The 26,421-nt window shown below is 37.4% G+C and overlaps 2 protein-coding genes across 5 annotated transcripts; one reads left to right on the top strand and one right to left on the bottom strand.

Annotated features, from left to right (window-relative positions):
- LOC124169244 (serine-threonine kinase receptor-associated protein) lies at nucleotides 1-5,761 on the top strand. Its single transcript, XM_046547802.1, has 7 exons — nucleotides 1-205; nucleotides 514-653; nucleotides 1,340-1,490; nucleotides 4,046-4,170; nucleotides 4,277-4,389; nucleotides 4,464-4,600; nucleotides 4,710-5,761. Exons 1-7 carry the CDS (start codon nucleotides 91-93, stop codon nucleotides 5,000-5,002), a joined length of 1,074 nt encoding a protein of 357 aa, XP_046403758.1. The 5' UTR covers nucleotides 1-90; the 3' UTR covers nucleotides 5,003-5,761.
- LOC124169224 (cytosolic endo-beta-N-acetylglucosaminidase) lies at nucleotides 5,751-26,109 on the bottom strand. Of its 4 annotated transcripts, none has more exons than XM_046547792.1 (11): nucleotides 25,940-26,109; nucleotides 25,489-25,723; nucleotides 23,038-23,186; nucleotides 18,594-18,742; nucleotides 16,701-16,864; nucleotides 11,084-11,249; nucleotides 10,615-10,827; nucleotides 10,296-10,528; nucleotides 7,261-7,383; nucleotides 6,793-6,963; nucleotides 5,751-5,942 (listed from the first exon to the last, which is right to left on the bottom strand). In XM_046547792.1, exons 1-11 carry the CDS (start codon nucleotides 25,950-25,952, stop codon nucleotides 5,828-5,830), a joined length of 1,731 nt encoding a protein of 576 aa, XP_046403748.1. In that variant the 5' UTR covers nucleotides 25,953-26,109; the 3' UTR covers nucleotides 5,751-5,827. The 4 variants fall into 4 exon arrangements, with proteins under 4 accessions (XP_046403748.1, XP_046403738.1, XP_046403730.1 ...); XM_046547782.1 differs by having other exon boundaries at nucleotides 25,489-25,726; XM_046547774.1 differs by having other exon boundaries at nucleotides 25,839-26,109.
- Between the last annotated feature and the right edge of the window lie 312 nt (nucleotides 26,110-26,421).

Raw genomic sequence — 26,421 nt, forward strand, 5'->3', positions numbered from 1 at the left:
CTCCTTCGATATTAAATTTCACCAGTTTGCCTGAATTTGCTCTAAATTCCATCGTCAGGTTGAAGGCTGTTTCACTTCTGTGAGGGAGAAATGGCCACTTTAAGACAAACTCCTCTAACCTGTAGTGGCCATACACGCCCAGTAGTTCAGCTTGCATTTAGCGATATCACAGACGGCGGGTATTTTCTCATATCAGCGTGTAAAGGTAATATAGCTTTTCTATGTTTCAAGTCATGCAGTAGCCTACTTTCATCGGGTCATCTCCATAGCATTGCATAAGGTGTTATTGTTTATCGTCCTGTATGAGGACTTGGGATTTAATATTTTGAACTTACTTATGGCTCATAAAATTGATTTTAAAGTCATGAAAGTCAATTTAATATAAATTTTAATGACTAACGAGTTCGTTGAGGTTGGAAGCAAGGTCGTGTTATAGCGTTTAATTCGTATGAAACCACCTCGATTATACCTAGCGTTGGTATAATGACAAATTTTTGCCATGTATTTTCTCAGATGGAAAACCTATGTTGCGGCAGGGCGACACTGGAGATTGGATTGGAACTTTTGAAGGACACAAAGGAGCTGTTTGGGGGGTGGCCTTAAATTCTCAGGCTACTAGAGCTGCAACTGGAGCGGCCGACTTCAATGCTAAGGTATCGCAAGTTAAAAATTAAGGCCCATTTGCGGAAAAATACAATAATTAGGTTAAGAGTAGCCTTAGTAGTTACTATGGATTGGTCAGTTGCTAACCCTCTGATATCGTAAGCTACGGTTTAAATTGCATTGGCTATTCCGCGCATCCTAAGTACTCCGAGCATTTTTTAGAGATGGCATTACTTAACTTTTTAATCTAGAAGTGTTACATTCGGTCTATAGCCTCGCAGGAAGGAGAAGGCGTCTGCAACACGTATGAGTGACTTTAAAATCTGTGGCAATTACACTTACGGACCTCCCCATAATTGGGCGTCATAACTTCGCTTAATTCCATGAAGTTCGCGGGGATTGAATCCCAGTTACCTCTTACCTTTCTAGTTTTCCTTCCTCCTTCCTGAGGCAAAAGGAATAACTATTTAAACCGTCTTCCATCATATGGTGACATAACTGGTTCTGAAAATGCTGCCATACCTCCTCTGAGGAATAGCCTGTTCTTCTTAAGCATTACCGATTACAATTAGTGTGCAACCCCCTTTTTTTTTTAGACAAAATATTTTGATTTTCCCTGTGATGATTAACAATAGCTCTTTCATTGTTGTGAGTGTTCCTTGTGAATGAGGGTTTTATTTCTTTGCGATGTATGTCATGTTTTGTTTTTTAAATAAAATTATTGCTTCTCTACAAGCTGTGGGATGCTGTCAGTGGTGAAGAGGTCCATTCATTCCAACACAATCACATTGTGAAGAGTGTGAACTTCTCTAAGGATAGTTCTTTGTTCGTCACTGGAAGTAATGAGAAGCTCATAAGAATTTTTGATCTGAACAAACCTGAAGCTGGTGAGTAAAATGCCCACATTAATGAATATTCTTGTACTCTGGCACTTAAATAAATATACTGACTGTTGTACAAAGTAAACGAAATTGGTTATGTAGCTAAGAAAATAAATTTTAAATAGCATGACCCGAGTTTCAGCATCTTGTGCTATCATCATTGTACCTGGGTTACAGCGTCTTGTGCTATCATCATGATAGTACAAGATGCTGTAACCCGGGTCGTGCTATTTAAAATAAAGTGTGGAAAAATACCAAGTAATTTATTTTATGATGAAGCAGTTCCACAAAGTAACGCCTGAGACCGTGTCTATAAGAAAAAAAATTTGAGTCACCTTTTATTGGTTACAACCTTTTATATATTTGTATTCATGGAAAGGGTCTGTGTATATTGTCACTATTTTTACCATCCCAATTTGTTCATTCTATAATCGATCAGCCCAGTTACGAGAAAGTCAAAGCCAGTTTACAGAAAAAAATTGCGATGTATGTAAATCAGGATTAATGAAAAAATAAGCGTGGACTATATCCCATCTATCATTCTTCTGCTGGACTATAGAAGTGAACTACCGCATATAAGGTTTTTTAATTGACAAGAGCTGTTTCTCAGCTGCATCAATTTCTTTACCTGAATTTACTTCAAATTTGAACATTTTTATAAAAATATTTTATTCCAACAATTGCGAAGATCATGAAAATAATGAATATGACCCTGTATGTTCCTTTTTTTTTACCCCAATTTTCCCATTGATTCAAAATTGACCAAACCTCATGCTATTTTTTTTAATGAATGCCACCATTGATATATGGGTTCTCACAGGAAGTGTTCCGGATGGATAATTTATTGCTGATTTTTCTTCTAAACCGAACTCAAGTCCTGGTATAAAATATTTGTCATTTTTAGTGCTATGCCTTCCTGGATGAATTTATTAATAGGTTACCATTTTTCTTTCAGAGATCTTAGAATACTAAAAAAGGCTAGGCAAAGTGTGATTTTTCCTTGTGCCACAGTTGATGCTATGAAAATAAAACTGTAAATGCGTGTATTTAAGTAATTTTTGATGCAATAGTCAAACATTAATTCCCTGACTTTCCAGATTACTTAGACCATCTGTTGACATGTTTCAAATAAACATTCATGGAATATTCATTTTCACAAAAGTAAAAGTATTTTAAGTGCCCCCAAGAAAATACAACAAATTCAGGTGCAAAATTAATTTTGACTGTTACTGAGAGTCATCAAATGATATTTTGGAAATGACATGGTCAAATTTTGAAGATTCTAAGTATTTGCAAAATTATGGGAAATAACCACATAGCGTGATGATATGTATAGATTTATTTTTAATTTACTCTGATATTCCATGATTCAATGAAATTCCATGACTCTCCATCAAATATGGAATTTATGAAGAGTTGCTATTAGATAAATTATTTTTCAACTCTAAATTATGCTAAACTTGTAGTACACAAGTTAAAATATTGTATGAGGGCTATTCACAAAGTAAAAAATGTTTCCACCTGCCACCACTTGGCCTGTGCCAGTTGCATATATCTTAGTGTCTGTGAGATTGGCATGTCGGGCATATCCAGTCGTGACAATGGGAATGTCTTCACACTGCCTGTTTTTTCGATACTCAAATTAAAAATGTGTGCTGTAATTAAAAATCTTGCCAGTTGTGAGGTACAGTCAGTGACAAGCCCGCCCAACCTCGCACAGCAAACTGCACCCAAGAAATCCTTAAAGGCCGTTTTAAACGGTTCACAGAATTGCGCAATCTAACGTACGTGCAAAGGCGCAATCGAAATTGCGTTGTGTAAAGTGGTGAATTGCTAGAACACATGCGTGGATGCGAGACGGCAAAATAGCCCCTGTTCTAATTTCGTTTGCCCATTCGTGCAATTCCACGCCATTTTAGAAATTAATGCAGCACTAACCTTCGTAATTCCGTGCCCCGTGTAAAACGGCCTTAATGCATTCATGTGGGAGGTTTTTCATCTGCCCTATAGTCCCTTCCATGTACCAAGTAACTTTCGTATGTTTTCAAGTATGGCTAGCAACACAGCACTTTGACGACAACAAGCTCCGGATGCACATCGCCAAGTGGCTGAGTTTGCTGGCAGAAAAATTTTATGATGAAGGAATTTCAAAGGTTATCCATTGCTTTGATAAATGCCTCACTTTGTTTAGTGATGATTTACAAAAGTAGTATTCTAGTCGCTTTTTCAGATGTATATCAAAAAATCTTTTTGCTATACGTAGTTTTCTTTTAATTCCATAATGTTCCTTACTTTGTGAATAACCCTTGTAGTTCTCTGTTTGTAAGGGTGTATCAAAGGAGGCAAAGAAAAAGATTAATTTTTCATTTTAAAAAATGTCTGATTTTCAAACTTTTCCCTAAATTTGGCTAATCAAAATTATCTTCTAGATTTTGCTTCAATGATTATGTACTTGGATAGTATATGTTTTTAGTGAGTTTTAGCTGTTTAAGCTTAACCTTAAGGTTGTGTGAGAATTTTGAGTCCAAGTTGTTTATGATGCATTCATTTTCTTGATATAGAGCCTACAAAATTGCCTGGTCACACAGCTGGGATAAGGCATGTGTACTTCTTCCGTAATGGCACCCATCTTGTTTCTTGTGGTGATGATAGAACATTGAGAGTGTGGGACAGGGCCACTGGTCAGGTAGTTATTCATTGATCCTATGCTAGGTTGAATTTTATATTGGAAGCTACTAATATATGCTCTGATTTTCACTTTGAAAGTGGGTGATTGCTATGATCTTTTGTAGGAAGTTCAAAGACAAGACTTCAATGCTATTCCAAATAGTTTGGAAGTGTCTCAAGATGAAAGCACTTTGACTGTTGCTCATGGTAATGTTGTCAGCTTTTGGAAGTCTGAAAGGTATGTTTCCATGCATCCCTCTTTGAAATTCATTTGTTTTACTTTTACCCATAAATATTAATTGAAATTTTCAGCTTGGAGAAGATAAGGGAATTCACTGTACCGACCCAGGTGAACTCCGCATCTTTACACCCAGACAAATCAATTTTTGTTTGTGGTGGTGAGGATCTGAAGATGTATAAATTTGACTATAGCACTGGAGCAGAAATTGGTGAGATACTAAGAATGAAATACCAAGTCTCTTCCAATAATAATATTTGAAAACCTGAAATATTCGCAGTGAGATGGATGACATAATATTTCCTTTTGATTATTTACAGAATCATTCAAAGGCCATTTTGGACCAATTCACTGTGTACGATTTTCTCCTGATGGAGAGCTGTATGCATCAGGTTCAGAGGATGGCACTCTTCGTCTTTGGCAAACCACTGTAGGACGTACCTATGGCTTGTGGAAATGTGTGGAAGGTGGTGCTACAGCTAACCCTGTCGGACCACCAAATAATCAAGCTGCAAGTGGAGCTCCTGGAGATGCTGAGGCAAATTCTCCTCCTCCGTCATCTCCTCCACCTAATCATCCAAACCCAAAAACTGGAGTGCAAGCTACTAGTTAGTACGGGCCATTCATCCAAGCTCCAGCTACTCAATTCCCTCAAATGACTGATGGCCATGAGTGTATGTGTGTGGACAAGAAGAGAAGAGAGCTTAATTCAAGGGATGTATAAATATAATGAGTAATGTATAAATTATTAAGTTCTGTGAGTCCTTGAGCTTTTTTCTTGGAAGGCATTGTAGTTGGAAGTTTGGCAAGTAATTAATGAAACTGAAGTCTGTTGGTGGGGATTATTGTGTGTGGTGATAATTGAAAAAGTGAAAGTTATTGGTTGATTTAATTGTTCTCAAAAAGTATATTAATTTTGATACTGGATTGAGATGGAAGTTAAGAATGTCAGTGAAATGGAAAAGCTGTGTGTAGCCACGTTCAGGTAACAGTGCTGCAGTCACCATTTAATCACCTGATTGGACTATTTCATTGGTAAGAATTGGCTGTTATCTGTACAGAAAATTAAGTTCCTTCTTAGGAAATGTGTCATGCCTATGCCTGTGCTGTTTGTGTGCCATCAATTGCAGTGCTAATTAAGCACCTAATGATTAGTTTCATCTTACCTGCCTGCATTTTTGAAAGCTTTTCTTGGAATAAAGCCTGATCTTAAGGCAAAGTGCTGTTTTTCTTAGTTTTGTAATGTATAGGGCTATTGGAATATTTTTTACTATGGGGAGCATTTTTAATGGCAGGGCATAATACTTTTCCATATTATCCAGGTGTTGTTTTATATATTTATGGAAATAAATGCTAACAACTAATCATGAAATTTTCTTTTATTAAAAACTCACTTGCTTTTCGCCAGAAGTTTTAAATGAAATCCTCCTATTTAACATCATTCCCTTGGCTTAAGCTCTCGTATATCGAGGAAGCCCAGTAACACTGATCCAACATGAATCAAAGCTCCAATTTCAAGTATGGTAACCTGGTGCTGGGGAATCAAGTAGTACCTGTGAATTGAAAAAAACATAAAAATAACTGATTTTGTCAAGAATGCCAAGATTGAATTTCTTACTAGCTTTCATACCAGTAAATAAATGGAAACTAACTTTTGCAGACACAACATCATCTAATGCTGCCACATAGTAAGAACTCCAAGAAATACACTCATATAATAATACTCAAAGAATGTTCAAATACTGTATTTATCTGAATATAGCCTCCCCCTTATTTCTAAAGACGCCTTTGGTAAAACTAAAGGGGGACTGTATTCAAACATATTTTTTTAATTTTGTCAAATTAAAATGAAGCCTCAAAATAAAGGGAGGGGACTATATTCGGAGAAATACAGTACCCATGAAAGTGGGGCACTAATTTAATTCTTACTCATGCTTCACCAGCTTAGCAACAAAGTAACACTGCTTATTGCAAATAATTTTTGTTGTAGGCAGTGATACTTAGATTGTTGAGCAATTATTGAAATCACTTCATTTTTTCCTCTTACCTTCCATTTAATTGAATGTCACAGATTAATTTTTTTGCATGCCATACGCAATGGTTTGTCCATATGTGCCAGTATTAATGGAAGTTAGCTTAAAGTAAAATCCCTGGAGAGATCTTTACAGCTGCACAAGCTAGGTATGCTTTTCAAGATAGGCAGTTGGCTGAATACGAATGCACTTAGCTACATTTTATCGACTATAAACATATTCAATGAGCCAAGAATGCAGACTCCACCCATTTCTTCAACAAAAGGCAGCATAAGCAATGATGCATAACCAGCTAGCCCACAATAGAAATTCTCAACACACTATACATACGTATCATTCAGAAATACATTCAGCATGCACATTAACTAACCTCATTTCCCAATTTCCACTGCGGTCAATTGAAAGCCCAGATGGAATCGCACCCAACATATCAAATTGCTCTTTCAGTCTCTTTTCTTGTGTATCATCAACTGGCAAGATTACTTGGAGATCCTCAGGAAACTTAAGAACAGTTTCATTCTTTTCTTGAAGGAGAAAAGAACTGCATGCACAAAAGTTATAAATTAGTTATTAGTGTATACACACACATATATATGTATATTAGTTTCAAATTTTCGACCCCTTTGGGTCTTCGTCGGGAAGGAGACAAGGAGAGACTGAGGAGGAGGACAGGGGATGCCCAAAGGCTGAGGGGATTAGGATAAGATAGTGGTAGGGAGAGGGTGGGGAATAGGGGATGGGAAAGAGGAGAAGGCTATAAAGATCAGTGGGCCCTGTTAAATATAACAAGAAGTCATTTTTTAAATCTATATTATTTATAAATCTAAGTTGCACTTACTGATGCTTTCCCTTTACTGTCTTCACCTTTACTAGAATTCCCAATTCTGCATCCTCATCCAGCTTTTTAGTGGCAATTGACAATATAAACTGCTCACTACAAAATAAGCTGCACAATAAAATTCTGTAAAAGAGGCATTTGAAGTACAATGAGAATAAGGATACATGAATAAATGAAACAGGGTCCATTATAAAGTAATGTGCATATTCTCAGAAAAATATATTTATTGATCCTATCGGTAGAAATGCTTAAAATTCTTCACAATACTCTCTCCCAGCATCAATGCAATTGCAGTGATGTGTCTGTCTTGCCTGGAGGGCACCTAGAAATTCCTCAACGGGAGTGCCTCTTAGGAATGTTGTAACATGCTTTGGATGGTTTCTATGGACTCCTAATGTTTTCCTTTCCGCTCTCTCTTCAGTCGGGGAAACAAAAAAAGTCACATAGAGTCACATAAAAAAAGTTATGACTGTAAGGGGGCTATGGGACCAGGAGTGTTGCTCTGGGTCAGGAAATAGGTAACAATGAAGGCTGTGTGGCTGGTTGCACTGTCATGGTGGAGCCTGTCCGTGTTTTTGATGTCATCCCTCACATGCACAACTCAGTGCACTGCAGTATTTCAATCTCTGTAATACCTACTGGTCAAAGGCTGAGTTGGTAATTTCTCCCTGCAATACAAACTCAAAATGGACGATTCCTTTTGCGTCAATAAAGACAATGAGCATTGTTTTGATGCAAGGCTTGCTCATTCGATCATTCTTGGGGATGATTTTGTGAGCCACTTGCTGCTCTGCCTTTTTGATATTGGGTCACACTCAAACATCCAGAATTCGTCTCCGCTTACGACAGAGTTCAGAAAGTCATGATTATTGGTGAACAAGCCTAACGCATGAACAAATTAAAAAAATGGCAAAATGCAGAAATCAATAGGCGTCACGTACAACCTTCTAGTGTTAGCCATGATGACAATCTTCTCTAATTCTCATATTACCTCAACCATTACTCATTTGAGATGAAGTAATGAAAATGATGAAAAAAGTAAATCCTGGTACCCATGTAAACTGGATTTCTATCATTTCATTATAATATCTTTTATATTCAGGTACTTGATTTTATGATCATTATTCTAAAGTATTACCCTTTTGATAATTAATTGGTGCTAAGGAAACACCATTTAAGATCAATAGTTCTATGAGTTTCGATTCTACACGTTCCTTCGTTTTCAACAGATGAGTCCAACACATAGTGTACACTGTCTTCTTAGGGTACAAATGAAATGATGACAGGTAAAGATGAGGCTTTCAAAGACGGACTAACTCATCAATGTTCTTTTAAACATTAATTCCTCAAAGGCTTTGAAAACAAGTTTTCAGAAAGTTTTGAACTAGCAAGGCTGTTGGCTTAACCTATGAAAGTAACTTTAAGTAACTACATGTACAGGAAAAGTAGCCCCATAATTCATTCTTTCCATTCACTACCAATGCTTGCTCATCTTCCCCTGCATGCTTGCATCTTCTAATTTCAGTTTTCCATCAGAATCCCTACGATATATATTATATATATGAATTTTCCCCTCTCTGAAGACTTTAATGTGCTCTATCATTAGAGATGGCATAATAAATTTAAATTGTATTTTAGACACTAAATACAAATGCCAGCAGAAAATTTTATTATCAATAAAGAACAACTTAGCAATTTATGAAAACTTTCTTGAATACAGAATGCAATCTACCATAAGTTTTAATGCCACAAATTAAAGTGCATATGCTCGTTTCATTTTGACTGGAATTCAGTAACTTTGCCGTTCCATGGGAATTTATCAAACACAGTTTGTTAAAGGTACTGCACTGTGTTACAGGGTCTGCAGGTATGAGGGAGGGAGGGGTGGGGAGAGGGCTAGTTTAAGTTGATGGATATGAGGGGGGATATTCCGGCAGTACAAGGTTTTTTTTAGGAGCAGGAATAGTGCTTAGATCACTGGATAATTTCTCTGTTCCAAAGCATATAATTTATACCCTTTTTATAAGAGGAATATTTTTTCTTAAAAATCTGACAATGCTGTTACTATTGAAACTTGAGTCATAAATGAGGTTTTTATTTTCATGGAATTGGCAAAAGCTTTTGATGAATTAGAGATGGTGGTAGTTTCTTCCACTGGGGTAGAATGAATCATTTCACTGCTGGCAGCACATGATACCTCTTGAACTGAATGGAGTACCTACTGCATTGAACATAGTCTCCCACTTTCTTTTTTCGACTTTCCCTCGCAATTTAGTATATTTGCATCGCAAATTGCATGTTGTAGGATATTGATTTATCTTCAAATACCTTAAAGAGATCAATAGTTAACCTATAATAAGAAACTCGAGGCCAAGGTGGCCCAAATGGCAATACCCATGTTTTTAAATTGCTGATCGTGACAGAATCCTAGTATAAGGACCATATTTATTCGTTCTTTTCATCAGTTGTCTAATTCTTTAGCGATTTGCAGCAAAAAATCTACAATTTTAACCCTTTCTAAGACAAGCTAATGACTTCATGCACTCTTGCAGGGTGGCTAACTACTGCTCAACTACTTGTCTCCTCCATGCAATTAAGTAGCTTGTGTGCAAGATTTGACTTAGAATGGCGGAAATGGTAAATCCACTGCTACAAAGAAATCTATCTTGTGTGTAGTCAGCCTAACAAAAGTCCAGAGGGCTGCCCACAGACTTCTTGTGGCCCAGGGTAGAGTTTGGGTGTGAGCCCCTCCCCTGTCAATAAGTGTTAATAATTAAATAAACAAAGTCCTTTTGGGTGTGGCCCGGAGCAGTCTGCCCCATCCCCCTGTGGGTGACCCTGAAAGTCCAGCGGGTCAGTAATGTTAATGCCACAGGCATCATATGGGTCAAAAATCATTAGGAAAGGAACAGCACCCATGGTCAATCTTCAATTATTTTATGGTGGTATTATAGCAACAATAGATTTGACTGTAAGAATACATTTCTACGACTAACCAAAAATCTAGGTAAAAATTTTGAAGTTTGATTACATACCTCTGAGGGCTGGAAATATCACTGCCAGGAGGAATGTTGGAGCCACTTCTTGGCATTTGCAATATCAGAGAACCACCACCATTGAAAGCATCATCCACATAATTTTCTATGCAACCAGGCACTTCTTGACCAGTTTTTATTTTATTATCTTCAAAAGATATATAACGACATGATCCTGTGCTGGGCTGGTATTGTTGCAAGCTTAGATTAAACCATGGAGAATTCGAAACTACCTATACGAAAGGTAACATGAGTGCAATGAATGTTGTAGGCAACACTTAAGAGCAAGAATGAATACAATAATTGTAAGAGATCTGACCTGACCAAGGTGGTATTTCATTAAACCAGCACCATGGCAAAAAGAGGTCTGGAAAGGCAACTTTGTAGGTCCATGAAGATACAGATAAGGTTGGAGAGTCTTCCAGAAGAAATATTCCAAATTACTGAAGTTCTCTGGCCCATGAATCTCATGGACCCAACCAGGGGCAAATATTGCCACAGATAGATTATACTTCCGGGCAACTTCCAAAGCCTGAAATGTTTAAAATACTGAGCAAAAACCATAAAAACTAAGGCTTCATTAGAGCATAGTGCTGTTTTTAGCACATTGCCCAACACACACAAGTCTTAACACGAGTGACTACAAATAACAGTTACAAGCTCCGAAAATGAAACCCCAAAAATAGAGCAATAGGCATTTTATTGTAACCATGGGCTGATAATATGTGATAAGTAATTTGGTAATTCACTGACATAATAAAGGAAAGGAGATTACAGGAGAAATTCACCTTATAAGTGTTGAAACCTCCACCTTCATAAAATTTTCTTCCAAAAACATCTATTCCAACATAAACATCATGAAGTCTATCCAAAGCATTTGTTTTGCTCTTCTCAATATTTTTTTCCTCCCAAGCATAATTTAGGAATATCCCATCACAGTGATCAAAAAAAATTCTGAAAAACAAAATATTATTGTTAGTTACCAGACAAGAAATTTCTAAGTCAGCAGCTAATTCAAAAATATTGCCGACACTGACTGAAGTCTGACTAAACTCTCGCGTCACTTGACATGAGCTTATAGAAATTAAAACAGTCGAGATAGAAAATCATTACTGCCTCATACTCAAATACGCTTTGAATAAGAGTGACTATGCATTCCTAAAGGTCAAAATCCATAATGAATTTTCTAGTATGCCACTCTCGGATATGAAAATGAAAGAAAAAGGGAGAAATGTTGGCAGACACATGTTGATGGAATGATATATCTCATGTTGCATATTTAATTATAATCTTGTTTTAAGGAAGAAGGGAGTTTTGCATCACCAATAAGCAGGATGGCTGCAGGTCATTCGACCCAACTACATTTTATCAATTTAAAAGCAGTTTTTTCTTCTTATCCATTGTTTTATCATTGCAATGTTTATCAAATTTTTTTGGTGAAAACTCAACAGCTTTTAAGATATTTTTAAAAAGAAAATTATTTTATCTTTTTAAAATTATAGACCAAACGATGTTTGTTGGTGATCAGTCTTAATTTACACGCATAACAACCATCTCCCTTACTTTTCCGAAATTCATTCTTGAGTGTGGTTCAAAATTTTGTAATATATAAAATAGTATTTCAAATACAGCAATAAATAAGCAGAAAACAGTAATATAAGTACATTTCAAATGCATTTAATATTTTTTCAGCGCACTCTGTATGCATAGTATTTCACCTTGAAAATCTACAGGAGATGATTATAGCAGGCTCAAGTATTTGTGGCAAATTGTTCCGAGGTTCAAAAATTAAACCACAGCAGACTCCTGATTATCCAGGTGTGGTTTATTGGTGTTGCAGATTATCCATGCATGATTTCACACTCCTTCAATGTTTTCCTCGATTTTTATAAAAAAAAAAATCGGATGTAAAAACACCGGGATGCTTGCATTTTAATGCAAAGCTACACCAGGATTACTATTTCCATGAGAAAACCCTTTGTAAAATGGATTTATTTTATTTACTTGCTGACAAGAATTGTTTCAAGTTTACTTAAACGTCTGCTCTAGCATTGCAGGTGACTATCAGTGGTGGGAAAAAACTCCTGATTAATTTTAGAAGATTCTTCAATGGTTAACCATTCGTAAATTAAGAGAAATGTTATCTATGACCTTAAATTGCACATTTCATATGACCAATGCGCAATTATAACTGTGGCCACGCATGCGGTTGAATACGGCACAAGGGAGCCGGAGATTTTGTCGCTCTTGGACATGTTTATGCCGTGACTGGTTAAGGTCAAAATGGATAGGAAGGGAATTGTAGAAGTGAATGCAGCCGGGAAAGTAAAAGTAGAGATAGAATGAGTCATAGCCAGGCACTCGCCTGCATAGAAAATTTGCTGAAGCCCTGGTTTCCTATAACCAGGGCTTTGACCTCACAGATGTTCTTGTTTCCCAAGCATCGTGGCGTGCAATCGTGCTCAGTGATCATGGATCTGGCAGCAGTTGCATCCCGGGCAACTTGTGCGATACATGACTACGTGGCGTGGTGATATTGTAGTTTCCGACGGTGCGGAGCAGTTTTGAAGCATTCGAGCACACCACTTTTCTGCATCCGTAATCTCACAGCCACGGGTGCGTGGTTTTTGCAAACTACGTACTGCATGGAGCATTAGGAAAACAAGTACATATGTATAAACACGTTATCACCACTAAAAAAGATCGCGGTGGAAAAAAGAAAGTTCTTAATGATTCAGGAAAGCTATCTAAAATAAAAGGCAATGTGTGTAAATAACAATAGATTGTTTGATTTGTGTGAATTATGAAAATTACAAGAAAATAAAGTGAAAGTTTGCATTATTTGTGTTTCCCGATTATTCATGCCATCACTCCCCATCATTAGCCCGGATAATCGGGAGTTTGCTGTATATTTATCTATGCTGAACTATGATTCTCCCTCAAATTCATTGGTAAATGTTTCACCATATTCAAGGATTTATCAATAGGAATTGTAATATAGAGAATATTGCTCCAGATTTGATCCAAGCCGCTTCATGCAGAAAATGCTGACCAACTCTCCAGCGAGATATGTACAATCTAAGCCTATATTTTGAAAATACCTACACTTGTGAAATATGCTAAAATTCATTCTTGAAAGAAATGCTGCAATGTACTGACTTATTGGTCCCCCACACTAACCCCTTGCAGCTTTACAACCCATTCATATTATAAGGATATGTACCAGTGATGTTTATGACATTTCAGTAACCCAAGGGAAACCCTATAATTATGTGTATGTATTTCATTTCCTACCCATCATTTCACACCCATAAATAAATTTCTAGAAAGCCAACCATTTAAGGATGATTCAGACACCTTATGTTTGTACTAACTCCCGACATTATCTCTAAATAGCTGAAAATCCAGCACAACAACTTAACCCGAATAAATTTTTTTATAACTTTGAACCAGTGGTGAAAAAAGGCATGGCTTGAATGATGGAAATGTACATAAAAAAAAGGGGTAAATGTTACTTCCGTGGTAAAGATATGATAAATATAATTTGTAAAAAAATACCAATAGCTAGATCAAGAACAACAGTGTATGAAATCCACATGAAGTAATAAGAGGAACCATTTGCTTTTGCCATTTGCAGTTCTGCCATTTGCTACGCCATTTGCAGTTCTGTGAAAGATAGGTTTAAATTCTCACTGTCTGTTTTGACATAGATGTCCTTAGACATTATCCTGAGTTAAACATGATACTTCATATTCTTACCACCCTGTCGATTTCTGTAACAACAATGCCTGTTCGCTGTCCGTTTGAAGTCAGTTGATAGCCTGTTGGAGATTTAGTGAACAGATTATAAACAGCCTACGAACAATCTCGGGCCACACACAAATGGGAACAACTTACAAACAGCCTTCAAAGAGTTTGTACTCTGTTTGTTCAATAAAAGTTTTTCTTACAATCATTCAAATGAATTTAAACTTTGAATTCTATGTTTACATAAATTATCTCTTGTCTATTATGTCCAAATTAGCAACAGCAAACAGGTAAGGAACAAAGCATGTGCCTAGGGAGAGAACAGACAAGTAACCGTCTTCTCACAGACAAGGCGTTCCAATTTACATTCTCCCAACCACGCTCCCAACAGTTGCCTGACTGTTGTCACTTGGACAAGGAACAGGGAACTAACACCTTTAAAAAACAGGCAACGAACTGACAGCGCACAGTCCCCCACCTGTTCACTGGCTGTGGTCCAACAAGTAAGGAACAAAGAATGGCGCTTCCTTAACAGGGAGGGAACAGACAAGTAACCCTTTTCTCACAGACAAGGCGTTCCAATTTACATTCTATGAACAGTCGCCTGCCTGTTCTCTCTTGGTTAAGGAACAGGGAACCAACAGCCAACTGAACAGACAACAAACAGGCGTTATTGTTACAGAAATCGACAGGGCACCTATCCCTCTATTGCTGAAGTGACAGATCTAATAGAGGGTATGTACTTACAAATAGCATGGAACTCAGATTAAAGATATTCATAACATATCAATAAGAGATGGGTCAAATATCAGATTTCTCGAATTCGAATATTAAATAATTGCTCGAATATTCGAATACCTCGACTTTTGAATACCTCGAATAGGTACTAAACGATGAATGCGGGAATGTTTGACTAGGTTGCCAATGCAGCAGGAAACCCAAGATTTTGGCGAGTAATAGTGATTTCCTTTAAAGGATTCAAATAGGAATTTAGCTAATTAATGGAATATTTTAATTTTATGGAAACAATTTGGGCATATTGTTGATTCAACTAACATCTCTCTCAAATATCCTAAGGGGACACACCACCTCGCGAAAAAATGATTTCATGCCATCTCGGCATTTACACTGCTACGATGGATTACTGTCTGATGTATACATTCTTATCTACCAAACGCCATTTCAGCGGCACGCCCATCTGATACTCGGCTTCATCCAACTTCTTATTTTCAACAGGTTGCTCGCTTTACCCCCTCTCCTACTGTCAAGTGCTAGCGGACAATCTGAGGCGTTTGCAAAATACACATGCTTCTCCACCGGATTTTCTTCAATTATTTTCAGTCCATCTTTGGAAGTTCTCACGAGATAGCAGATGAATTCGAATTGGTAGCAGGGAGAAACCAAGTATCCTGAGAAAATATCCCTTCGTCTGTGACTGTAACAATAGAGATTTATAGCACAACTCATAAATTGTAACTTGATATATGTTTTCGGAAAAAAATACTGCATCAACTTCCTCCGAGAAGCTCAGCTGCGAGGATATCGAGTTTCGCCATAATGCTGTCTCCGTCGTATTTCTTCGTCTTTCCGACATTTATTTTCTTCCGTAAAATGAAGTCAGAAATAAAGTCAGAAATACGTTGTGTTTGGTCATATTCTTTTTTAAATTACGCGCACATTACCAATATTTCAATCCAATAAAGGTGTAATATCAATTGCCGAAAGTCATTGTTAGACAACTTTTGGGCTAGTTGATGACTCATGCAGCAGTTGACCTCCAGAAATGGGGAACTTCGAAGCAGGTAAGCAGAAAAAGGTCAGTGGGTGAGAAAAGGGGGGGGGCATGAGACACGTTTTTTTTTGTTCTCGTGTAACTTGATATTTTTTCGAAGCTAAGGTCTTCGTTATACGATTCCTGCACGAGCTGGGACCTTTTGTTTGATTTTGGGGAAGAGGAAATCGTCAGAGAGGTTGAGGCGAATGCTGAATGGAGGGGGATAGTGGATTGTGGGAAATGCGCCAATGTTGCTTTCCCACAGCACTGGATGGATGCGGGAAAATGGTCAGTTGGGGAGAAAGAGGGAAGGGTGAAACACGATTCCATTACTTTCCTGTAACTTGATATTTTATTTTGAAGCTTTTGACTTATGGTCTTCGTAATACGAACCCTGCGAAAGCTGGGGCCTTTTGTTTGATTTCGAAGAGGACAAAAGCGTCTGAGTAGGGCCCGAGGGCTGATGGATGGAGGTGGTAGCGGATATTGGGAATTGTGCTACGTAGTTACTATCCCAAGGCACTGAGGTTCTCCTGATGGAGGACACCAGGGATTTTCGGATTTTTTCACCCGATCAATTTCGATTCCCCACGTCAAACTCTTTTCACCGCTCTAACCCGCGAATTTGATCTAGTTCGTCAACTTGCCTAAAACGGCGCTGCATGCACTAAAAGAGTAGAGTTCTCTACATTTTTCCGAGTCAACTACCAATGACGTGCGTACGACAGTGTATGACGCGACATTCAAGTATTCGAGGTATTCGAGACGGTACCTTTAGCATAACTATTCGAGACCTCGAATTTCGAATACATTCTAGTATTCGAGTATTCGCGGACACTATTCGCACATCTCTAATATCAATATATGAAAGCATGTTAGCTTACCTATTGCAAGAATTAAGTTCATTCTGCCAGTCCAATTTACCATCAATACCAGTTACACTGTCATACCATATCACCAGAGAGTCAGGATTGGAATTGTGCATTTCATTTCTAAGCTGATCTACTAATGACACAAGATCCTTAACTTGGCCCACTTCATCACACACCTACAGGACAATAAAGATATAAGCATGTTAGTTTCATGAGTACGAAAAGTATGCAAAATTGATGCAAATGCCATCCTCAGTATTATCTAGTTTCTATTATGCTTTAGCATCAAACACATCAAAATTTACTGCAGCAGCAATACTTGCAATTGAACAGAACAACAGGACATCATGAACTGGACTAAACAATGTAATTTCAGCTGGAATAAGTTTGCCAACTCAATGACAGCTGTGTGGGCAGCCAATATTGCCAGAAAAGTACAACGCCAGAGATGGGGAGGGGCTTAGGGGGCTCCAGCCTCCCCCAAAATTTATTCCCATGTAGCAACTGCCTGCATACATCCCCTAAGGAAACAAATAGCCCAGATATCTGTGACTACTATCTTTCATCTGTGACCACTATCTTTCTGTAAAATATTAGAGAAGTTGTGGACTGATATCAGGGCCTCAGGTCCAAAATTTTCTCAAAATCATATAATATTAACAACTACTGCCAATGCTTTAAAGTTCCAATTCTTTTTTGAACTAGGCAGATTTCACAAACAAATACCTAAAGAGTCTAAGCAATCTTCTATTTATACCCGCATCACAGTTTAAAATATCTACCAAAAGTTTCATCTTCTCTTCTGAGGAACTCCTCAGAGTAGCGATAAGTTTAGACTGCTTCAACATCATGGACCCCGAAAGTTTTAATCAATTGACGAGTACCTACAGAGACTAGACCATAAACGTTACTGCTGTTTCGGTAAAAACTAATGATGAGAATACATGTCAGCATTATACAAATGATATTTATAGCTTCTTTCATAAAATTTATGATTTTGCAATGCATGTTAATAAACCATCTTAATGCAGCAGGCCAATTTATGAGCTCCCAAATACACCATCATTAACCCTTTTAGTGCGGTGGGCCCATATATCGCTTTAGCCACTCGGGCAAAAAGTGTGGCGGGTCGATGTAGTAGGCCGATCGACTCTTACGTGGTACATTATTTAATTTGCTACAACTTATTACATAGACATATTATATTCCAGTAAACATAAAAATATTTTGCCAATATTAAACAGTTTAGCCTCAATAAATGAAAAAAAAAACTGCTCATGGATATGTAATAAGAGAGCTTTGTATTGTTTTTTTTCCTAGTTGCTATGGTCCTAGTATTTTCCTAGTTAGTATAAATACCCTCCACATTTCTTGCAAGTACCCCAGGAAGAAGGATAGCACTAAGAGGATTAAAATTACTGTAACTAATTATGTCTAAAATATCAAGAAAAATTAAAGTTTAAATAAAGTTTATTATTAAATATTTTAGATTAAGATAAAATGATTACCACTATAGGCAACTCGTATACCATACAAGCTTCGAGGGGGGGGATGAGGGAGGGGTAGAAAATTTCTAGGCAAGAGCCACTTGCCAGATACACACATGTATCCAGATACAAATCTGCGAATTCAGTTACGATGATGTCCAGGGCGATGTTCCTTGCATCCAGCAATTATTACCCAGTGAAGAAATAGCTTTGCGTGTCATAACTTCAAAGAGATCTAATGGTTTTAGCATTTCTCTCTGAGTCAATGACAATAATTCTTCATATACATAATTCCAATGAAACATAAGAGTCATAAAAAGCCATAACTCATTACATGCCTTGGAATAAAAATACATTCACAAGAGGCCTTATAAAGGAAAAATACTAGGTACAAATTAAGAGAATAGGAGTGAATTACCTTATTTTCAATATTCACAAGCCATCCATCAAACCCATAATGGTCAGCTATACCAACTAGTTTCATAATGAACTTTTTAATGCTTTCAGGGTTCTTAAGAATTTCCTGGCATATTTTTTCTCCACTTTTCCATTCAGTAATAAATGTTCCTGAAAAGACACCCAGTTTCACAATGAGTCCATGAGTAGAGATGAGAAATGAGATCAGAAACGCAGAAAAAGATTTTGGATATATGCATGTAATTGGTTCCAATGCATACGTATACACTGGAACCGATTGGAGCAAGAGTGGAGAGAGTGAAGCTAGACCAAGAAAAGTCCATGGAAGTGCAAGATCACAGTGGCAGGGGAGAGGTGAGGATATTTGGTGATATGAACTGGTATAAAAACTCAATAAATTCAGAGAAATGATTCCATTTAAAATTGAAGGGCTGCAAGAGATAAAGTTGAATTTATTCCATTGTTGTTGATGATAAGCTTTAATAATGAGTAGAGGTCTGAGAAAGTGGTTTTATTTTTTGCTAAAATTCGTTTTAAAACCATATGATTTTGGTGTTATAGGAAATCTTGGCGGTGTTATTATAATGCTACAATTTTTCCACGTTTATAGGTGTTTTATTATTTTATGGTACACGTTTCATGAATACTTATACTTTTATTAAGCATTTTACGCAAAATTTAACACAATTTCCATTGTGGAAAATTTCTGATAAAAATAAATGAAGGAAATGGTTCAAGTTATATTGATTCAAGGTACATACATGAATGGTTCAAGTATGTAGTCTTGGCGAATACGATCGGCAAACGGCAAATCCTCACTACCTTATATGTGTTTACTACGAGAGCGATTCCAGAATTTTTGGATTGTTAAGTTTCTCTACACTAATTAAGCCTTTAAAAATGTTTCAGTAGTAGCAACAACAAGCTCCTCCTTCTCTTTCTTTGACTGAGTGACTGTGCGTTCAAAGGATAGCTGTCGTTTTGCCGGTCCCCTTTCTTTCGCACGTTTATGTTTATCACTACTGATGTGCTTTAACAACGTGTCATATCTTTCAAATTCAAATCTTTTATCACAAACTTTGCACAGTAATACTCTGTCTTTCACATAAAATCCTTCTAAGCTGAATTCACAAGCCCTGGTATGAGCAGTATCACTAGCTTTTGGCATTTTAAAATTCCTATCCCTCGTTCGATATTTAAAGCTGGAACTACAATAAAAAAACTCCAACTGCAAAACACAACCACTCACTCATAATAATATAGTTTTTAAAGTCAATAAGTCATTCCTTGGCCTAGAAGATTCAGCTTGTTGTATATGTAGTAGTCAACCACTATAGTAGTCAACGTGGGTGCCGGATACATTTTGTCAGCTGCGGTGGCCAACCCTCTTCGGACCCGGCGGTGTAATCTTAGTGGACTGCTGTACTGCTCATACTTTTTTATGCGATATTTTTGTACTTGACCCTACTTTCTTTACTCTAACGATGAGAGAATACATAAAAATTGCTAAGGTATCTATGAAAAAAATTCTACTTTTACCTTTTAACAGGCAATGCCGGTTTTTCCATGTGTTTGATGTCACAAGTATGTGCCATCTTTTAGTCTTACTGAATACTACGTACTTCCGATGATAATTTTCGATTATTCCTTTATTGTTTGTGGTTTCCTTCTTGGACTTACAAAAAAGAGTTGCTGTGTTTGATTAAACTAAATAAGAAATAAAGAAAAAAATTTTTGGTCCATGAAGCTAAAGCTAAGTTCCATAGTTCGTTCTCTTCTTCCACTTAAATTCCATGAAGATTCAAGATCGATAAAAATCGTCCATATAGCTTATACATAATAAGAACTCTCAGTAGTTAGGGTGCATATATGTATTAATTAAATTGATGACATATTAGTACAGGTTAATTCATTCCATTGTGCTAATGGAACTGTTTAAGACACATTAATCTTCATTCATTTCCTAATTCTGACAGGGTTTACATCAACGTTCCTCATTATCTTTTACTTTTTACATCAAGCTTTGCTAAGCAATCAGAATAGAAAATTGGGGATAGGAAAAATGAGAATATGTTGGAGCATGCATTGCTGTATAGCCTGGTTCACAATTGTCATACTCTACTCGACTCGATACTTGCGAGTGGTTTTCAATGCGACTCGAAATCAAAAAGTACTACTTGCTTACTTCTTAACACTTAGAACGTGAAATCACTTAGAACGTGAGATCACTAACAGTAGGCTAGAAAATCTTAAGATGGAGATGCAAAGATTGAATCTCGATGTGCAAGGAATCAGGGGGAGTTAAGTTCTCTCACTGGAAAAGGTATGAATGAGTAAGGTGCTAAGTTTCCAAGTAGAGATGGGTCGGTTCCGGTACCCGGTTTTCGGTACTGCCGGTTCTTGGCCTATGGAAGCGGTATCAAGAACCAATCGCATGAAGTTAGTACTTTGGAACCAGCTCGGAACGGTCGCTAGAATTTAAATTTCAAATCCATGTTTTTTTTTTCTTTTGAGAGTTGCCAGCTAACACGAGCATTAATAGGTCTCTATGTCAAATGAGTTGAATCACGCCGTTGACGGCACGGCACCCATTTCAATCTCAAAAATAAACTGCTCAACACGCCGGTAAAGCAACATCGTGGATAAACTGAGCAGCCGTGAGCTAACGCAAAATTATAATGCGGTGTTGCATTCTGCAGGATAACCACACTTTTCGATGCCTTGCATAGGTTTATCTGGCCCGGCATTGCACCGTCTACAGCATGAAATACAGACAATGCTACATTGAGGCCGATTTCAGACGATATGACTTTTCGCCTGAATCGTTTAACCTGAAAGTGGTCTTACGATTGATTCATGTACATGTACAGTAATTCTTTGACATTCGAGCATGATGCGTTCTGAGAGCTCATTTGTAAGTTGATAAACCTATGCAAGGCATCGAAAAGTGTGGTTATCCTGCAGAATGCAACACCGCATTACAATTTTGCGTTAGCTCACGGCCGCTCAGTTTATCCACGGTGTTGCTTTACCGGCGTGTTGAGCAGTTTATTTTTGAGATTATAAGAACTGTGACTGTGAAGCATGTCAATAAGTAGTCAATTAAAGTAATAATTTAAGCTACATCGCAGAATACAGAATATATTTCGAACTGACTTACAAGTTACAACAAATTAACAGATTATGTCGTCAGAAGTTGGGGGAGTTTCACCATTTATCCTGATGTTATACAGTATGTAAAATGTGCTCCAAGCATATTTTGTGTGGGCTTTCAAAATAAACATTGATCACTATTGTTTTCCGCGAACGCCTGTTCAGTACAGCAGGCAATATTTCTACCAAAAAAAAGAATAAATAAGGTAAAAAAGTTGAATTAAAAAAATCAAAACCTGGAGAAAGAATCAGTGGCTACCTGATGTAATGTGACATATTGGTGGATCATACATTCTTTAACAGAGTGGTATTTAAACTTTATTACTTGGCAAATAAAATTATGGAGACGATCTTAAGTTTTTTTTACAGAGCTTTCCCGCTAATGTACATCTTTAGTGAAGTTATTTTCATTCACTTCTTGTGGTTGTTCATTTAAATTTGCCATTGATTCTGGTAATATTAGTTCATACTTGGCCTGAGTATCGAGAACCGATTGGGGAGAACCGGACTGGTTCCGAGAACCGAAAAAATTTAAGAACAGACTCATCCTTAGTTCCTAGTATTTTATATATTCCTGAGGAGTAATGGCTATCTAACGTGTTATTTACAAACAAATTTTCCATACAAACAAACCATGAGGCATATTTTGTTAACGTGCAAAAATTCATAAGTTTTTTAATCGAAAATTTGCAAATATGATGAGAGATAACGGGTGTTCCCATTTGTGGAGAACAACAAATAAATTCATTAAAATAGGGATTTTCAGAACAGATGTTATTCAGAACAATGAGGTTACGCCTATGACCTGAATAATAATGCTTCCATAAACTAAGAAAAAGAAAACTTTCAATAAATTCCACATCCATTTTCTATAGGAGCTAATTTAATACAGCAACCAAGCAATGCAAGGAGTTAAAAGGAAGGTAAGGAAAGTTTTAATTACTTATATTCTAATACAATTCTACACACACAGAAGACTTAACAGCTCAACAAAAGAGGCAGAAGAAATGTATGCAAAGAATGAAATGATGGAATTGTTAGTGACCAACCAAAGTGGATGGACATGTCTGAATGTCTGCCTAATAAGACATGCAGCTGTCAAAAAAAAATCACTCCAAAAATGATTGAATATAAACAATGAGTGGTTTCATAGCAAATGCAAACATGAAGCAACTCCTTAGTTGTCATCATTGCTGGGAGCACCACTCCCTCTGAGTCGACATATTATTCTCATAATTGCAATTACCCTCAAGTATGACAACCCCTATAACTAATACTATATAATAGATTACCTAAAATTTTCACTCCGTGTAAATGAGCAGCATTTATCCACATGGGTGGAGGTATTGTGACTAGATGGTGGCTGAAATACACAAAAATGTCTATTCCTGCCCAGTGAAAGAATCGATATTCGTCATACACTTGAGTTCCATTGATAAACCTGTGTAAATAAATAAAAAAATGTTAGATTCTTTGTAGATATATAAATTACTGACAGAAAATTTTCTGTAAGAAGTGAATTACATAGATATCCATCCAATCCCACAAAAATGAAAGTACTGTTACAGCCTCAAGTACGGGTATTGTAGTTTCAAGGGTTTACTAGGCAATGAGCACCTAGAGGCAGTAAAATGTTCTTGATCACTTTGCTTTATCAAGACCTCCATATAGTCATCAATACACTAACTAAAATACTCTGAGAAGGACAGATTGAAAAGTATGACAGAGGTGAGGCAGTATCTTTAATGTGTGATAATCAGTGCGACAGTTCACTCTAATAATGCACATGCATGATATCCTTCGCTCACCGAGTAGGTTTGCCTATAAGTTCAAAATGGTGTCAGAAGAAGTGTTAAGTCGGGTAATCATATAAGTCATAAGCTGCAAAAAGTAGGGTGTGCTGCATGACTCATACGTAACATAGGAACCTGAAATGTGACTTCCAGAGGTTCTTTTGGTTGTTGTTCCTATTTTTAATTATTCAGAATCAGCTGACTTGGCCTTTAAATTGAATATAAAAGTTATAATCTGCAGCTTTAATAAATATCAACTGTAAAAACACTACAAAAAGAATAAATACTTTAATAATAAGTTTCTGGAGAAGAAGGCTTTTCGAAGCTGCATCTTGAATGTTCCCAAGGGGATTGAGGGATCCAGGGAAGGGTAGGTAGACAAAAAGGTGTTGAACAAGATAGAAAGCCTGTAAAAAAGTGATCTCTGGGAGAGAGAAAGACGGAATTTACGTTGGTGTATTGGTGGTTGATACGAAAGGTGCAGGTTGAAATGTGAAGTGAAAAGAATGGGAGTTTTTCACAGGAATGGTACTAATTGTTTGAGGCACTGTAAATAAAAGAAAAATCATAAATATTCCAACCAGTAGATAGTTGGACCAATGAAAGGGCAAACATTATTTCAGAGAGAAGAATTACTGAGGTTAGGAATGCCGTTAGGACTACTGAAATGATTAAATTATCAGAGCGTTCAAGAAGTTTCAAGTTGGAGAGAAAGGCAGAGGTGTAGCTGGCAGAGCAGTATTCGAGGATTAGGAGAACACAGCCAGAGATTATAGCTTTCAAGGCAATTGACAAGTGAATCTGTAAAGAACTCCAACAACTGACATGGCCTTCGATTTAATTTTATTGTGGTGTAGAACAGAAGAGAGTTTGGGGTCGAAAGTAACACTCAAGTATTCAGGACGATTTCCATTCCAAATAAAATAGAGACCAGAAGCGTGTAGGGCTAGAAACCATGCCATCTGTAATTGATTCAATATATACTATAGCTGTAATCGCTGAGTAGGAGATTCTCCTCACATCTGCCAAGACAAGAAAATAGGCACATGCATGGGGATAGGGAAAAGACTTCCAAAGCTTCCAAGCTGCTTGCTTGTTTTGAAGTACGTTTCAGCCGTGAGCCACATGGGTTTTTTCCTCCATATCCTCTGGGAGGGAATGAAGTCTCTGGTGACTCCATGCACATAGTCATTCTTTGTCTGTCAAGTCAAAGTCATGCAAAACACTTCTATGGCATTGTCTGGGGGCTCACTTTCTAAGAGGTCACAGGGTAGGAGGGAGGGTCTAGTTGATAGCATTCAAGGCGGCCTTCTTCCACGTTTTCACTGACCAAGCTTATGGTAAAGGATGGGTGGAATTGTGTTGGGGGAGGGGCTTGGTAATGAGAACTCAAGCGAGGAGTGGTTGGAGCTGAATATATTCCTGCATGTGGTGGGAGAGTGTATACTGAATGAGGAAAGGATCAGATCCCAGGTTTCCAAATTTCTGGTTGGGAAAGGAGTGCACTGGAAAACACCCATGCCATACAAGAATATGTCGATAAAAAATGTGCCATAGGTGCCAGTCAGGTTACTGATGCTGGTGGTGCAGAGTATGACGTCAATGGTTCGCCTGCTCTACATGAGCAGTTGCAATCATGTGGGATGCTTGTAGTATTCATTAAGTCTACTGCAATCTTTATCACCATCAATAAATCCTCTTAATTATTTAATTTAACAATGGATGAAACATTGTCTTACAAATGCTATAAGTGCTCACTTCCTCTGAATGCGCCCAATGTTTGCACACCGAGACAACGGGCCATGTCAACGTGTTCAGCACATTACTGTCACACTGTCAGAACTTACATATTCATCAAGAAAGGAATCACGTAAATTTGGATATATAAATCAACAGGTTTTAATACTTAGGTATACTAATAATCTAATTAACTACAACGTTTGCATTCACCTATCACCTAGATATCCACCCTTCATGTCATGGCAAACCAATGTTTTAGGAACAGTTTCCCTCCCTATTCGTGGTGACAGCTTCCAGTCCTTCCAATCCAAATGACACGATGAACCACTTCCCTTGTAGCAATAGTTTGTGCTGGGCTGTAAAGGTTTGGTATCCCATTTGCAAGCATTTTCATCGCTCCAAGTCCACACATCTTCTAATTTGCTGATTGGAAAACATTGGTCGTCTTCTTCGCCCGCAATCATTATCATAAACCGCAAACGAACGATAACGATCGTAATTCATAAGAGGAATTATAGTAATTTTAATAAAGTGAGTAAGTCATTAACCTCGCAAAATACCATGAGGAAGCACACATGTACGGTATTCAACGAACGATAAATTCATATCACGAACAAAGTTATTGACGCGATTTTATCATTAGAAAACGACGTGTAATAACCTCTATCTATCATTCCACGAGTTTAAGAACTGATTACACGCCAGTCCTCAATCCAATGCATGTCAATCTTCGTTATCTACATTATCACTTCTTATGACATCATTCCAAGAAGCCACTTAATTCAAACGCTGGGCAGGTTGGATTCAGAAGAATATTGTTTACGAATTTCATGAATTGCGCATTTTGTAACTCATGTGCGGCGCGAAGCTTGAAGTCTTGCATGGCACTATGCACGGCACCACTCCAAGCAACGTATTAATAGACATATACCTTGAATTAAATAATGGAGTTTGCGTCCGTACCATTTGCATTCATAAATGCATTCCGAGTTTTTAAATTGAGAATTAGTCCGCAGTTCCTTGCCTCACGGTCCCTATGCTACACCTGTGTGCGTGAGAATTTACTTAACGAATCGCCCCAAAAAAGTGGATGTTACGTATCAGCTGCTTTGGCTGGCTTTAATGAAAATCATTTTGCTTTTC

The sequence above is a fragment of the Ischnura elegans genome, chromosome 1 (assembly GCF_921293095.1).
Source record: "Ischnura elegans chromosome 1, ioIscEleg1.1, whole genome shotgun sequence".
Taxonomy (NCBI): Eukaryota; Metazoa; Arthropoda; class Insecta; order Odonata; family Coenagrionidae; genus Ischnura; species Ischnura elegans.